Source organism: Lichenostomus cassidix, chromosome 1 (genome assembly GCF_008360975.1).
Source record: "Lichenostomus cassidix isolate B80296 chromosome 1, HeHo_3.0, whole genome shotgun sequence".
Taxonomy (NCBI): Eukaryota; Metazoa; Chordata; class Aves; order Passeriformes; family Meliphagidae; genus Lichenostomus; species Lichenostomus cassidix.
Genome location: NC_139479.1, coordinates 15,144,140 through 15,159,499, shown reverse-complemented (window position 1 = coordinate 15,159,499; position 15,360 = coordinate 15,144,140). Strand labels below are relative to the sequence as shown.

The window sequence follows — 15,360 nt, the reverse complement described above, 5'->3', positions numbered from 1 at the left end:
GCCTTATTTTGTTAGAGTTCTACAGTATGTACTGTTTAAAAGTCTTTCAGCAGTCAGAATTGGTTACTGTTTCAGGTTTGGGGCTAGTATTTTAATTTGAAAGATCTCAGGTCTTAATTTGCTTACCCTGTGAAACACCAGTATTAACATGTCAATAGAAACACTGCATTTCTCTCTTCCTGCATTAGACAAGGTGTCTGCTTTCCATGTTGCTGACATTCAGCTTAGAGCAGCACAGATGATGAGCCGATTAGGAGGCTGGCAAAACTGTAGGTTTATCTGGCCTGTGTATTCAAAGGAAAGATAATTCTTCCTTGTTTACTAAAGACACAGTAAACTTACACGTTTTATATATTTCTTGAGCCATTGGCTTTTGTGGAATGTTATGTGTGTAGTTACAGGTCAACTTTTTTTTACCTTAATTAAGGAATCATATGTCTACATATGATTAATGACTGAATGACTGGAGGTCAGAGTCAGAGCTGTACATGTTATGTTAACTCTGATTTTCCTGACCTACCAATACCTGTTTAATGTCAACTTTAAGGCTTCGAAGAATCATCACCCAAGTACAAGGTGAACTTTGCCCATCTGAGTAATCCCAGAAGACAGCAGGGTGGAGTGTACACTGTTCAACAATCTCTATTTTTATTCTAAATGCTACATAAACACAATAAAATATTGTTCCCTCTTAAAAGCATATAGTTTGGCTTGGTAAATAAAAGCCAATTCCATAGTGCTACCCCAAGGGCACTTTTTGGTAAGAACAGTTTGAAAGCTGTCATTTCAAACCTCTGCAATTTTGAATGAAAAGAAGGACTGCTAACAAAATAAATCAAAGTAGTTTTTAAGGACCACAAAAAAAGGTGTTTGTCATTTGCAGCGCTGCTTACTTCTTTGAATTCCAAAGGCATTTTTTTTCTTAAACATTCAGAAACATAACCACTCTAGGAAAAACCTTAAAAGATTCAGTCCATGTAAGTTCTTTGTATTCAGGGCCATTTATTCTGCAGTGTACGGAACGGCACGGTTCTGACAGAGCACCAGGGTACTGTTGTGTGGTGCCCTCTGTGGCTTTGCCTTTTTGGTAACCCCAGGTCTCCTGTGTGCATTGCTGTGGCCACCCTCCCTTACCCTACATTGATTATCAGGGTGTTTCCCCTGCCAAGCAAACCCCGCTGGGGGACCAACCGCTGCCATGCGCAGAGCTGAACAACCACAGGAGCTCCTGGCCCTGAACAATGCACTCCAGTCGTCACAACAGGAACAGCCAGTGGGAGCATGAGTGGGTCCTGCTGGGAATTGTGCACTCCACACATCCTTCCCTGGCCCTTGCCCGCCCTCACTCCCTTAGTTTTTTTTTATAAGGGATGTCTCTGCTTGAAAGTAATGCTGTTAGACTTGTCATATGACATCAGCAAACAGATCTTTGTGTGTGAACTTGTCTGAACATCCTCTGTGCAGCAGAATTGCAGGAAAATAAAAAGCCAGACAAATGGCATGGTCATGTTTTGGACATCAGTTTTTGCACTAGATAGAGATGATGTGAATTCTGCCAGCAGAGATGTTCTGTGTGGTCTGTTGGCTTGCTCATGCTGTGTGCTCCAGCCACGTTCTCTTTCTGGCGTTGGAAAGGATGTGCAATCACAGTGTACTCAGAGTGATCAGCACAATATCAAGGAAGGCAGACTGTTATGGGAATGCTCTTAATGTTCATGAGGGTTAGTTTTAATTTTAATTGGCCTTTCAATTTTAGTTGAATTTAAAATTCTGAGCAACTCTTGTAGTATGGATTGAGTTTTAATTTCTAAGTGTTATTGCTAACTGACATAATTGCTAATAGCTTAAGCTATTACTGTAAAATACATGTTAGAATGGCATTAACCACAAGTGTTTCCTGAACGTGCAGAGATTAGGATATAAGAATTTGTCTTTTAGTGTGATTTAATATATGCTGTCTGACCACCTAACTTAATTCATGTTTTGGAACACAGGTACTTGTCACCTACAGTGTCACATTTCTCATGTGATTACAAATGCAAAGAAAAGGATAATGTATCCATTTCCAATAGCCCAGTGGACAAAAACAATTTGAACAGAAAAGTTCATAAATTTTTAACAAGATAGCTCTTTGTAATCCTTATGCCATGTGTTCTGTACATACTGTGCTAGATGAAATTGAGATTGGTTGTTGTGCTTGCCTGGACACATGTTGTGTGGGTGTCATTTCTGCCAATAGAAGTGGAAAAAGAGAACAGTACAAAGTGCCGATTACAGGAGACGCATCTGACTGTTGGAAATAATTCAGTTTTCTGGCTAGTGTATTTGCTGTTTCAACACCAGGGCTTCAAAATTACTTGTTTTAGCAATCTCCTAATCTCTGTGTGATTCGTAAGCATAGAAATCGTGAAACATGGGACTGGAAAAGACCCTAAGAAATTCTCTTGTTTTTCCACCTACTCAAAGAAAGGATTAAGAATGTCTGTTTCACTCTTGACAGGTGTTTGCTTAGTTTATTCTTAAAATTCTGAATAATAGAGGTTCCCTAGTGTTCCTAGGCATCTATTAAAGTACTTACATGTCATTCACATTAGAATGCTTTATCTTATGCCTAACTTAAACGGCCCTTGTTTCTCTATAAGAAACTGACAACCTCCTCCTTTTTTTTCCTACATCTTTTTCCATGACATTTCTCCTACCATTTTCTGAGTTGTTTAAAGTCCTTTCCTTCAGTTCCTGATTTTGCTTGTTATTTTTTTCTGCATCGTGATGCCTTTGCAAATGCTATTGTTTTCATAGTTGCTCTCACCCAAATCACCTCCTGTCTTCATCTTTGAATCTATTCCTTCTCACTGTTTAGAGATTGTCTAATCTTCTCCCTGGTTTCCTTCTCCTGTTTCTATACTCCTGATACCTCCACACAGTTTGGAGGAAGGAACAACAAGCAAACTCCATCACAATCAAAAATAATTGTTCCCTTACAAAGATATTATGCTTTCCTGAATTGGTAGTTCTGTCCATCATCTTCCTGCATGGTGTCATAAGGTCAGAGCAATATTGAATCTATAAAATGCATCACCCAGCAGCATAGAGGTGACACTAAAGCCCATGATGATAACTTTGCTTTCTGTCTTGCCATATCAAATCTATGCTACACCTGGCCTGTAAAATTGGGGGTTGGTTTTTCAGACTACATTAGCTGATTTCTGGACATAATAGCTCCTAGCTGTGAGCAGGTTCTGATAGACTGGCATGGAGGGAGGAGGATGAAACCTCAGTCTGTTGATTCTTCTGATGCACAGGAGCTCATGTGCTGCCAGACTCATGTTACATCAGCACATATGTTTATTTCTATAATGTGACAACTTTTTTCCTTTCTTCCCCTCCCCCTTTCAGTCTGGGGTTTCCCACATTTTGACTGTCCCATTTCTTCGGTGTAGCTCCTGATTATGTCTCTGTTCTTTAAACACATGAATGAAAGATTTTCCACTGCCAAGATTAATCAGATAGCTCAAGTAATTTGAAACAGAAATGGGGCTGCCTAAGCAGTTCTAAATATAGTAATGCTTCGAAATTCACTCAATCCCCATGTTAGAAGTAACAAAAAAAATTCTTCCCAGCTTTTCCACAGCAGCACCAGTAATGTTCATTAGGCTTTTTGGGAACAGATATGAATCATTATTTTGGGACAATTTTGAAATACTCATTCCCCATCATTATCATCACACCTTTTAGTTTATTAACACTTGAAGTTAGAGGTATCTTGCAAAAAGTAACAGCTGTAACCTGTATCATTAACAAATTTATAATTGTTTTCTATGATCACTAGTCTAACAATAATAATCTGCATCCAAATTGTTACTTCAACTTGTATTAAATTAGTATTCCACAGGGGTGAGTGGAACTGGGCTTCTTCACACTAAGTTTTACACTTTCAGAATACTAAAAAAAATTCTAAAAAAATCTAAAAATTTACAGCTTTACAGAACATGGTTGTATGGGAAAGGCAATTTTGGCAGCTTCTGCTAAGGAATTCGGATATAAAGCAAAACAACTATTGCATTTAAGTAGCAGTTACTGATTCAGGAAATAAAGTTATGCCTTATTCTTCTGTAACACTTTGGAATTTTTATTCTTTCTTTATTGTTCTTGCAATAATGAAAAGACATAGTGATTTCACTGAAATGAATTTTGAACTGAGTTTTAATGCCACATCCCAGTAAAAAAGCATTTTGGAAATGCCTCTTCTGCATTTCAGTCCCAAAAGCTTGTCTCAGTTTGAGCTTTAGTAAGGAGCTAACATATGTGGAGTCTTTCTGCTGAGATGTCTGTCCTGTCTCACCTTTATTGTTAATTATTTATTTGAAAACAGTAAGACTTGATACTTATTGAAAACAGTGCCAACATCTGCCCTAGAGTACTTCGACATGAAGTCCAGTAACATTACTGTGGTGCTTGGCTGACTTTTTATAAATGGAGAAGAATGAAAATAGAAGTTTAAATTATTCCTAAAATTGGATTTTCCAGTATATGCACTCTTCTCTCAGCCACTGGTCATAACTGTTATGCCTTAGCACAGTAGGGAAATTTTGGTACAATTGCGAATAAGTATACATTTTTTTTATTATTATTCTTAACAAAATGATTTGGATAAAGAAGTTAATTTGGACATGCTTTCTGATCCTAATTCATGAAGAACCTTGTTGTGAATGTGATGCTAAAGCTGTTGGCAAGCCAGAACATGTGGAGTGAGTCAAGTGCAGATATAAACAGTTTTGCTGATCTTTCCTAGATTCCTGCATTTTATAGTTTTGAGGAGATGACTGTTTTCCTTGCCAGGCCAGGGAGAGAGTGTCCTTAGATGAGAATAATACATAGTTTTTTCACCAGTTAAAGAAATTGAAGACTGTAGTAGTTAGGATCAATGACCAGAAGAGTCTAGTCCACATGCCTGTGTAATGTTTCTAAAGTTACGAATCTTCTGCAAACAACATCTCAGTGAAATTTACTGGCAATATTTCAATAGCTTACGGGGCATACTGACAGTTAACTTTCATCAGTCTGTTTTGATTACATAATAGCACACGGAGTAGTAGCAAAACTCCCTAGACTTGTGAGGAGAGTACACAAGTAAGGAAGTCATTACAGCAGACAGGATGACTTTCACTGTTGTATCAATAAAAGGTTGCATTTCAGTAGACAAGCAATTGGTGGAGACATCATTCTGCAGCAGGGTTTGTAAACAATTTGCTTCTGTATAAATAGACATGACCTCTTACTGCCAAAATCAGTGGTGATACACACATTGTTTTTACAGTGGGATGTAACATTTCACGCTGTTTCTCTGACAGGCTTTGCTCGTAACCTCTCTGAAGGAAGCAATGCTAACTATACAGAATATGTGGCTACCAGATGGTATCGCTCACCTGAGCTCCTGCTTGGGTAAGTACAGTTTGAAGAACTACCATGATGAATCTGTACTGATCCTATACATTTTTTCAGCACCTTTTGTAAGCTTTGCCTGTGGAGAACTGTGTTTGATTTGAAGGCAAGATTTCAAAAGGCTTCCAGATTTTCATTAATTTTTGTTCATTTCCAGTAAGTCAGTATGAATCATTGACATATTGACCTGTCTTGAGCTTAGCAGTGTTGAACTGATTAAAATATTACACTGAATTAGAACAGATGTACTTCCAGTCCTTGCACCCCCATCCCCATCAGTTGTTTCAGAAGAGGTTTCCATGGTAGTCCTCTAGCCTGGAATGTTCTATCAGCCCTTTGTGGACATCACATAGCAGTGGCAGTACAGCTTTCACAATGCAGCACTCCTAGTTTTCTTCATCCTTTGGGTCAGAACTATATTAGGAAGAAATTTTTTGCTCAGAGGTGGTGAGGCTCTGAAACAGGGTGCCCAAAGAAACTGTGGATGCCACATCCCTGGCAGTGTTCAAGACCAAGTTGGATGGGGCTTTGAGCAACCTGATCTACTGGAAGGTGTCCCAGGTGAGGAGGTTTGGAATGAGATGATCTTCAAAGGTCTCTTCCAACCCAAAACATTCTGTGATTCTGTGCTTTGATTTTTGTTTGTAGTCACCCTTTACCAGCACTGCTGACGTCACTCAAAAGGATGGTGCTAGTTTACTGGTGAGGAAGAATTTATTGAAGGAGGCTGTATAAATCATTTAAATAAAGCAATGAGAAGTTAGCATTGCATTGACTGTGAAAGTAGTAGTTACATGAGTAGCCTCAGACAGAAAGTTTAGTTTTAGTCCTTTATTCATCTGTAAAATGAGCATTTTTACTACCTGACAAGGTAAAACAGATTTTGAGATACTAAATTAACAATTTTATAGGACCCAAAAGGGCAAAGGAAGAGGAAAAAAAAAGTGGAAATCTACTGTTCTTCCCATTAATGTCAAGTTAAACAGGGCATTAATCTAAACTACCTGAATGCTCTCATAAAATACAATTCTGTTGTACAGTGCATATGTGTTTATATACACAGATTCTCAAAATAAGGAATTGGTAGCCACAGGATGAATCAAAAAAGTTCTGGTCTCTCCTAAGAATCTTTAAGCACAATGTTAAGTGCTTCTGGGAAATAAGTCTTTGTTGGAACCTTTGATGAATACTGAACTAGATTTTTTTTTGAACAGGTAAATAGTTAAATAATAATTACCCTGTCAATAAAGTCATCCCATTATTCCCAGGCCTATACTAATCTTAATCAAATTTGTTGTTAAAGTTGCCATTAAAAAACTCAAATCTCAATTTTTCATGTTTTGGAGAAAACAATTAAGCTTCCAGTGATGTGTGTATGTGCATATCTAAGTATAAAAAGAAAGACTTGGAAAGAAAGCATCAATTGTGACCTTTTTAGATACAAACCATTTTTTCCTCTCTAGTAGTAATGAGTATTTAGGAGGAAAGTCATGAAAAGCTTGACAGACATAGTATTAGTCTGACCTGCAGTTTTTGAAACTGTTTAGTTAGCAAAGGAAATTCAGCAGGAATCATGTCTGTTTGTAGTTGACTAAATCTGTTTGATTGGCTTGTAGAGAAAGGAAGAGGATTAGTATATTTAATGTTTCAATTGTGGTGGTGTATGTTTTTAATGCTAAGTTTTTTCTGGCAAAGTGACACCTTTTTCTTGGCAATCCTGTTCTGTTTCCTGGGCATTAATCTTTCCTATTCCCCTTTTCCTTGCATTACCAAATTTTTATAAGTGTCTAATATTCAAAAGTCTTCACAGGTTTGTTAAATACATACATTTTAACAAACATGGTTTTACTTTTTTAATTTTTAAAATGTGTCCCAGAGAGGTTTTTTTTTAGTGATAACATTCAAGACTTAAATTTCAGAAGAGGAAAGAAACTGCTGCCTAATTATTCCAGAATTTCTAAAATCTACTCACTTTAGAGAGCCTCAGGTAACTCTGTTAGTTGAGTACTCTGTACCCTTTGATGACAAAATATTGCTAAAAGCCATTAGACTTTAAAGCATGCTAAATTACTAGATGAAAACTTGTTTTGGAGAATCTAATATGTGCAGGCATAGACTATAGCACTTCTGATGTATGGTCTGTCTGTCCTGTAGGAGTTATTTCATTTATCCAACCGTGTCACTCTTCCATTTTTTTGTCTGCTGTGATCTAAGACTGATCCTGACAATCAGCAGAAAAGAAGTCTCGATCTTGCCTTTTCAAACAACAGTGTTGCAGTTTGTGCTGCTTTAAGAAATGGATATCTTCTTATTTGTTTCTGCTTGACTACAGAGTAAATAGTGAAAAGTTCTTGACTGTGATTCAGCTTTCTTTATTTTCAAGAGCAAGGAAAGGTAATGGTCCATGCCTCTAGTGTTAGCCCATCCCTCAGTTCTAACCCCAGCTTACCCTACCCCAGCCTACAGCAGCCTTTTCCCCATTTCACATTTCAGTGAAGAAAACTGTGTATTAAAGGAGCTGTAAATAAAGATGTGTTTGGGTTTTTGTCATAATAAAAGAGTAGGATTTTTACCTGCATGCTTACTGTTTTGCCTACAGAAACTCAGTTTTCCAGTGCAGGCACAGAATATTTTAAGAGCAGATCCTTGGCTTTGGAGTCCATTCTTCCTTTCCATTGAGGAAAAAAACTAGGCCTTCCTTGTCATTCTGACCTAATGGGTGGATTGGACTAGCAGCATCCTAGAAAGGTCAAACATTGAGTCTCTCAGCAAATCCACAGATAGTCACTGTGCAGGATTAGTAAGAAAATTATGAGCCCAGTGACCAGTAGGAATTGTAACACAGTCTGCTTTGCCTCTGGTGGTTCCTTGTCAGCAGCCCATTCCAGTGGGGCAGACTTTGATTTTGGGATGGCTGTTGTGAGAGGACTACAGTGTCTCATGGCACATTCTCAAACGGAAGTGGTTCTTGAAATTTTGGTGTCCTACTTCAGCTTTCCCAGCTACCGTAGAGTCATCTGAGTGAGCCTGTGGTTTCACTTGGGCTGTTGTCCAGCTAGAAATGCTTTCTACCCTCACCTAACCAAATCATCATAAGGGTTTACAGTTCCTGTGGCCAAGTGTCCTTCCCAACAAGTGAAGTAAATAATTATGAGTAATCAATGGGGAAAAGTCAAATTTTTTTCTTTCATTTGAGGATGTTCTTTCTGTAAACATCATTAATCATCAACGTAAGGAAGGAGTGAAAGAGACGGGAAGGGATTTGTCACCTGCAACTCTTGGTGCTGTCTTATTCCAGAATAAAGCAAGCCAGATGTAACCTAAATCTCTTGAAACAGAGTTTGAGTTACTGGACTGCATGTTTCAAAAAGAAGAAACTCAGTGAAATATGCTTTCAGTTCAGTCTTTGTTCCAGTCTTTATTATTTTTATGTGCTTTTTCTTCAACATGAAAAGAATTCTCTCATCGTTCTGTTCAAAACCTAAACACTGGAAAGAGAGTATTGGAATAATATGGGTGTTTACAAAAATTTTATACAAATTCAACAAGCAAGAATTTGGATGTACAAAAAAGTTTTCCCCAAACCCCCACCTATGGCTTGGCTCCCAAACAGGAATTACTTACTTTATGATGCTCTCATTGCTTCCTCACTTGCATTTTCTAAGGAAGAGTTTTCAGGAGAACTCTGTTTCCTCTCTAATTAAAATTTTTGTATGAATGCTGAAACAAAGCTTTCTTAGAATTTCTCTTCTCCCAGTGGCAAGACCCAGTATGCCTATCCACCTATTAAGCACACTCAAAAAAGAAATTTAATGCAGGAACAGAGTGCAGGCACAAGCTCTAGAGAGATAAGAAGTTAGTGGTAGTTTAACTGGGAGTAGAAAATGCTTTGCAGTCAAAAAGATTATTCTTGTGTGTAAAATTTTTCAAAAAGAACCATGTCCCTGGGGGCACTTGAGAATTCCTCTCCTGCCTTTTCAAGCAGTGATAGATACATCAGGAAATCTAGGGCAGAAACAGAGGGCTTGGTTTTCGAGGTAGTTTCCTTAATATCAAAGTTTACTTTTCTGTGTTTTGAGGAAGTGGGCCATGGGAAATATGGCCAATAAATTGAAGCAGCTCAGTGAGAAGACAGTGTCAGTGGGTGACAAATGTTTTATGTTCACCTCACAGAGCCCCTTATGGGAAGGCTGTGGATATGTGGTCTGTAGGCTGCATCCTGGGAGAGCTGAGCGACGGGCAGCCCTTGTTCCCTGGCGAGAGTGAGATTGACCAGCTCTTCACCATTCAGAAGGTGCTAGGCCCTCTGCCAGCTGAGCAGATGAAGCTCTTCTACAGCAACCCACGCTTCCATGGCTTGCGGGTAAGAGAGAGCTTTGTTCTTTTTTCTTATTTTTCTTACTTTCTTGTGTAACTTGCTGTGGAGGTTCTTTTCGTTTACACTGTGCATTATGTACTCCATGTGTTTCTGTGTAAGTGTAGGATATATAGATTATAAGGCATTCTTAAGTCAAAGTAAAATTCTAATTACAGCAGAATTGAGTATCATAAAGACATTTGTTTTCCTGTTAAAAGTTGTTTAAAGATTTTTTTTTCATTTCTTTGACATTTTTTGATACGCAATTTGCTTCTTATACTCAGTCTAACATTGCCCAGTCAGGTTTGCACTGTAAAGTTTAGTGGCAAATCTCTGTCAGGCCAGGTTGAGGAAAATTCAGGGCTGCTGTCTTTAAGCTACTTGGTTGGGAATATCTGAGCTATAGATGCTGCTATCTATAGCAGCAGAAGAGCTTTCTGCTTTTTGGATTACATTCCTGGGGAGTTTAGGTAAGTCACATGAGTAAAAAACTCTTCCTAATGACAGAATTGTTCCTTTCAAGGGTTTGCCAAGATAATGTAATGACAGAGACTCACTAGTATGAAGATCTACTCAAACTGGGATATGCAATATGACAAAATACCAGAATCAGTGAATAAGTAATACCTCTGTTACATTTGACAATACCTGGTTGATGATTGCACTCATGTTTCCTTGTAGCTCAGTTTTGGTTGTCATTTCTTTATTAATGAAGATTGCTTGGAAAGGTGAATTTATGATCTTGATAAATATTCTGAAATCATTAGTGTAAGTCATATAGAGACATATGAAAGTTTTAGGAGACCTGATCTGTGCTAAAGACTCAAGATTTAAATTTTACTCTGAGAAAGAGAAAATGTGAGAATGTGAAAGGGAAGGAGTGGGGACCTAGTTTTGTTAAAACATGTTAAAAGTTGCCATCAATTTGGTTTAGCTGATGATGATAAGAAAAGAGTTGGCTTAAGATGTTAAGGTAGTTGTTGTAGGTGCAAGGATAACTAATTGTGACGAGGTTTTTATTGAAGTTTGTCGACCCTTCAAGAGTGGAGGGTTTTAAAAAAATTATTATTAGACAGGAATTTCGTGCAAGGTCCTATTTGTATTTCATCCTGTTTAGAACAGTGGGCTGGATGGGGTTTTTGTATGAGACATTTATAACCCCTTATCAGGAAAGCAATACTTTAAAAATTGAAAGCAAAATAAATTACTGCCTTTTCAATGTTACTTTACAGCATTTCTGGTTGTGCAGTGTAATCTTGTTTGGATAAATGCTCTGTGATGTCTTAAGATGAGAATGAAGTACTTTGTTTTGTAGCTTTAAAACAGAGTAATTCAAGAAGACAGCATGGACCTAATGTGATTAGCACAAGGTTCAGAGTTATGAGTCTGTTCTCATCCCGGATCAATGGTTTATTGCTTGGCCTCAGACGTGTTCCTGCCTTCTTAGTCCTGTCTGTAAAGTCTGGATACTGGTGATGTTGACAGGGCCATATGGCTCCTCATCAACAGTATTTTTTAAAACTGAACTAAAGTCTGAATAATGGCTTAAACTTCAAAAATACTACAAAAATTAGTGGTTTGGAATATGATATTAATTAATTAATGGGAAAAATTATCTTGTGCTATGAGACAACCTTAAAAGTATATTTTTTCTGAACGTAGCATAGTGCTTAATAGTGAAATATTTTCTGTTGCAGAGCAGATAGCAGGTATGCTGTGATCAAGCCAGTTATTACTTACAAGCTGGATCTGGTGCTGGATATTCACAAGATAGAAACTTGCTAATGATGTAGAATTTTTTATCTATATGCTTAGACTTTGTGAATTTCTGCATTACCCTAAGTGAATATACCATTTGTAAAACAGGATTTTTAAAAGTCTCTTCAGACACTCCAGCATGGATCCAGATGCACATTTGCAAACTTTGTCTTTCCTTTCTGCTCATGTCCTCCACATATATGTATATAACAGAGTTTTCCTCGCTCCTGAGGTTTAGGGAGCATTTAGTGATCTCTCTTCAGTTCTTCTGAGGAGGAAAACATCCAGGTTGTGTTGAAGACATAAGGAAAAATAATAAGGGATCAGAAATTACCAGTAGGCTCATGACTTTATAGAAAAATGTGAGTGGCAATGTAGGGTTGTATATATTTGTTCTACAGATAAGTTATGTGAAGAATCTGAACAATTCCAGTGTTCATAAAATGTTCGTGTTTCCCTGATCATTCTAGATACAAAATCTTCTTTGTGATTGTCATTCTACAGGAAGACATGAACATTTTACAGTTTGGTTCATGTTAAAATTGGAGGAAGCACAGAAGCTTTGGTTACTATTTAAGATCACTAAGTTACTATTTAAGATCAATATATCAGACCTGGACTTTTCAAAATTCTCAATTATTAGTAAAGCACTTCAAAATAAAGCAAAGTCAAAAGAAAAATAGAGAGACTATTTAGGAATGAAAGCATTCAAACTAATGTTCTTCCATTTTTCTTCAAAGTTCACATAACGTAATTTATGAAAAGTACAACTAGTACAAATAATGGTTGCCCCCAGCAATGTGCACTGCTTCTCATGGTGTTGCCAGCAGCATGACCACAGCAGTAACCTTGAAACTTAAACCTTTGGGCTTCTGCCCTTTTTCCCTGAAAACAGTGAATTGTTGTGAATTGTTTGTTAATGTTTGGTATTTAATTAGTACTGTGTTTACACTCTCATATTCTCTTAAAGCTATTTTTAACCTTTTGGTTTTTTTATATATGTTACTTATGTTAGTTCTGAATCTATTTTAAACCTTCTGTCAGTCATAATGCCAGGGGAAAAAAAGTCTAAGTTGATTATTTCTCACTTGAGAGAGGTTTCTTGGCTGCCCTAATAATCAAGAATACATTCTTTGGTTGACTAGATGCTTATCACACATCAAGAGTTATTTGTTTCATTAGGTTTTACAGTTTTCATAAACCACTTTTTCAGTGCTTATGATTCCCACTAATTACAAGCCTTGATTCAGTGTGTAGTTTCTATTTTTTGAAACATTGTATTCATGTATTACCTTGTGTACATGATCAGTATATTTACACTGCATTCTTTACAGTTTCCAGCAGTCAATCATCCACAGTCCTTAGAGAGAAGATACTTGGGAATTTTAAGTGGTGTATTGCTTGATCTTATGAAGGTAGGAAAATGTCTTTTTTTTTCTGTCTGTAGTATGTAGGAAAATATGTAAGTGACTTTTTATCTTTGTTTCTTGGACAGAACTTGGGAACTTCATTTTGAGGTATTTTGATATCACCGTTGTTTGTAGTAGGGCTTGGTATTTCCTAGGAACCAGAAAAATATCCCTTGCAGATGCTGGAAGGGTTTGTTCAATTTTAACTGATTTGATAAACAATATGTAGCCCAGACAAAGCATCATCACCGTCCTTCGCAGGGCTGTGCATTCACACTGACATAGCTGCAGATGCACCAGCTGTCTTAGTGCTGCTGGAGGATGAGCTCTCAACCCATCACACATTTAAATACATCCTCAGAGTATCAGGCTGACCTGAGTTGCTGTTCACTTGTTGTTGGGTAAGCGTGAGGATGTGGACACTTGTCAAAGTTGACACATGGGAGTTTTGGGTTTTTATCCAAACTCTTAATCTGCTTGCTGTCACCTTTACACAGTGTGTATGTTAGGTTACTCTTCAGTCCTGTTTTGGACCAAGTCAGCTAGTTACACGTAGCCAAATCAGGGTATGGGCCTGAGATATCTTCCTATGGGGAATGAGGAGAATCAGGAGAAGCTCATTCCCCACAAAGACATTGTGCTATGTATTTGTGCCATGTTACTGGGTATGGAAAATGTATTGTAGTCCTTTCTGCTGTACTGTGAAAACACTCCCGTGGTGAGCTGCAGTACAACCTTCACATCACTTTATCCCCCATAAGCTGAAGAAAGAAGTCATAGTATCAAAAATTAGGTTTAGAATCACAGAACCACTTAAGAATTAAAGGCAATATGGGACACAGAAGCGTGGATATGGCTAATCAACTCTAAATGAATTGTATGATCCCAAGCCCATCTGCGCCAGTTTTCTTGGAACACAAAGGTCATCTGATTTGGGATATACTTGAGTGTTTACTTGCTTTTAGTAGTATTGCTGTAGCCAGCAGAAATCCACCAAATTTGCTCTACTCTTCTTCAATACAACCAGTTCAAATCTGTTTGATCTTCTTGCCTTATGAAGAGAGTCAGCATAGCTTTTATGTTGGTTTCAAGGAGTCTGCAAAATTAGATACCCCAGTGCATATAATTACTTGTTTTGGTGTTTTACTATCTCCTCTGGTTTCTAATTCACAGAAATGTTTTTTCATAGTTACCTGTAGCTCAAGTTCTAGTAGCACATACTGCAGACCAGAAAGTTCATTATCAGGCTGTTACATGTACTGTAACATATTCCAACTGTACTGTCATTAACTATATATGTATATATATAATTATATAAATATATCACATATATATGTTTCATAATGGGCAATGCTGAGGCCTTCTGTCTAAGCAGAATATAGGTTTTGTAAGTGTTTGTTTCATATCACATGTCGTTTAATGCACCATGAAATTATTCTAGCAGTTACAGCTAATCCCAGAAACTCTGGAGATTAAAAATTTACCCAGTAATGTTCTTTATTCTGTTGGTCCTTTTTTTTTTTTTTCCTGATGTAAATCCAGATACTAACATTTAAACTTTGGGATTTGTTTTTCAAAGAACTTACTGAAGTTAGATCCAGCAGATAGATATTTGACAGAGCAATGTTTGAACCACCCTTCATTTCAAACCCAAAGACTCTTGGATCGCTGTGGAAGTTCACCTTCACGGTCAGCTAAGAGAAAACCTTACCATGCAGACAGCAACACTTTATCTAACAGGTAAATGTAGTCTTGTCACTGTTATCACTCACATTTGCTCTGCCAGTGAGTGAGTTGTTGTCTTGCTTATGTGCAACAGCATCTACAAGAAAAGTAGCTGTTTGACAGCTTAGGCACACTGAGACATGTTGTATACTGTGTTGCCTCACTGAATACAAGAAGTAGACACAGCATTGTAGCTACACAAGCTGAAATTTTTGCAAACTTTCTGCATCAGACTGAATGCTTCTTAAAAAAAAACCCAAAAAAACAAAGGCAATGTTGAAGCCATTTCTGCATATGACAGAGAAGAATAAATTGGCTGATCTACCTTAAAAAAATGTTAGCCTTTTTCTTGAACAATAGGAATTTTGTGGCTTGGAAGATGCATGAGATTCCAAAGGAATGCTCTTTTCTTTGGAATGCTACCACTGCTGTATATGTACAAATCTGTCCAAGATTTTGATATTTAAAAGTTGAAAGTTCACACAGATTTTTTTAGCAGCTAAACGTCCTGATAATTGTGCACATTGATCACATTCCAAATGGGAGATGAACAGAATTTTGTCTGCAATTGCAGTTGTGGATCAGCTCTAGTCTGTTTGAACTCAAAGCAGGATGTGTTAGCTCAGTGACTCCCTTGCTGGACCCACGTAGTTTGAGAGAAGCCACTCA

At 37.5% G+C, this 15,360-nt stretch overlaps 1 protein-coding gene across 4 annotated transcripts in view; it reads left to right on the top strand.

Annotated features, from left to right (window-relative positions):
• CDKL5 (cyclin dependent kinase like 5) overlaps positions 1 to 15,360 on the top strand; it is a 144,700-nt gene that overhangs the window by 85,437 nt on the left and 43,903 nt on the right. For all 4 annotated transcript variants that reach the window (XR_014849815.1, XM_085051195.1, XM_085051176.1 and 1 more), the window contains exons 8-11: positions 5,352 to 5,442; positions 9,616 to 9,805; positions 12,892 to 12,972; positions 14,546 to 14,706. Coding sequence is in view for 3 of the 4 variants with exons in the window: in XM_085051195.1 (XP_084907321.1) it covers positions 5,352 to 5,442; positions 9,616 to 9,805; positions 12,892 to 12,972; positions 14,546 to 14,706 (523 nt within the window). In the remaining variant the exon portion in view is untranslated. The remainder of the gene's footprint in view (positions 1 to 5,351; positions 5,443 to 9,615; positions 9,806 to 12,891; positions 12,973 to 14,545; positions 14,707 to 15,360) is intronic.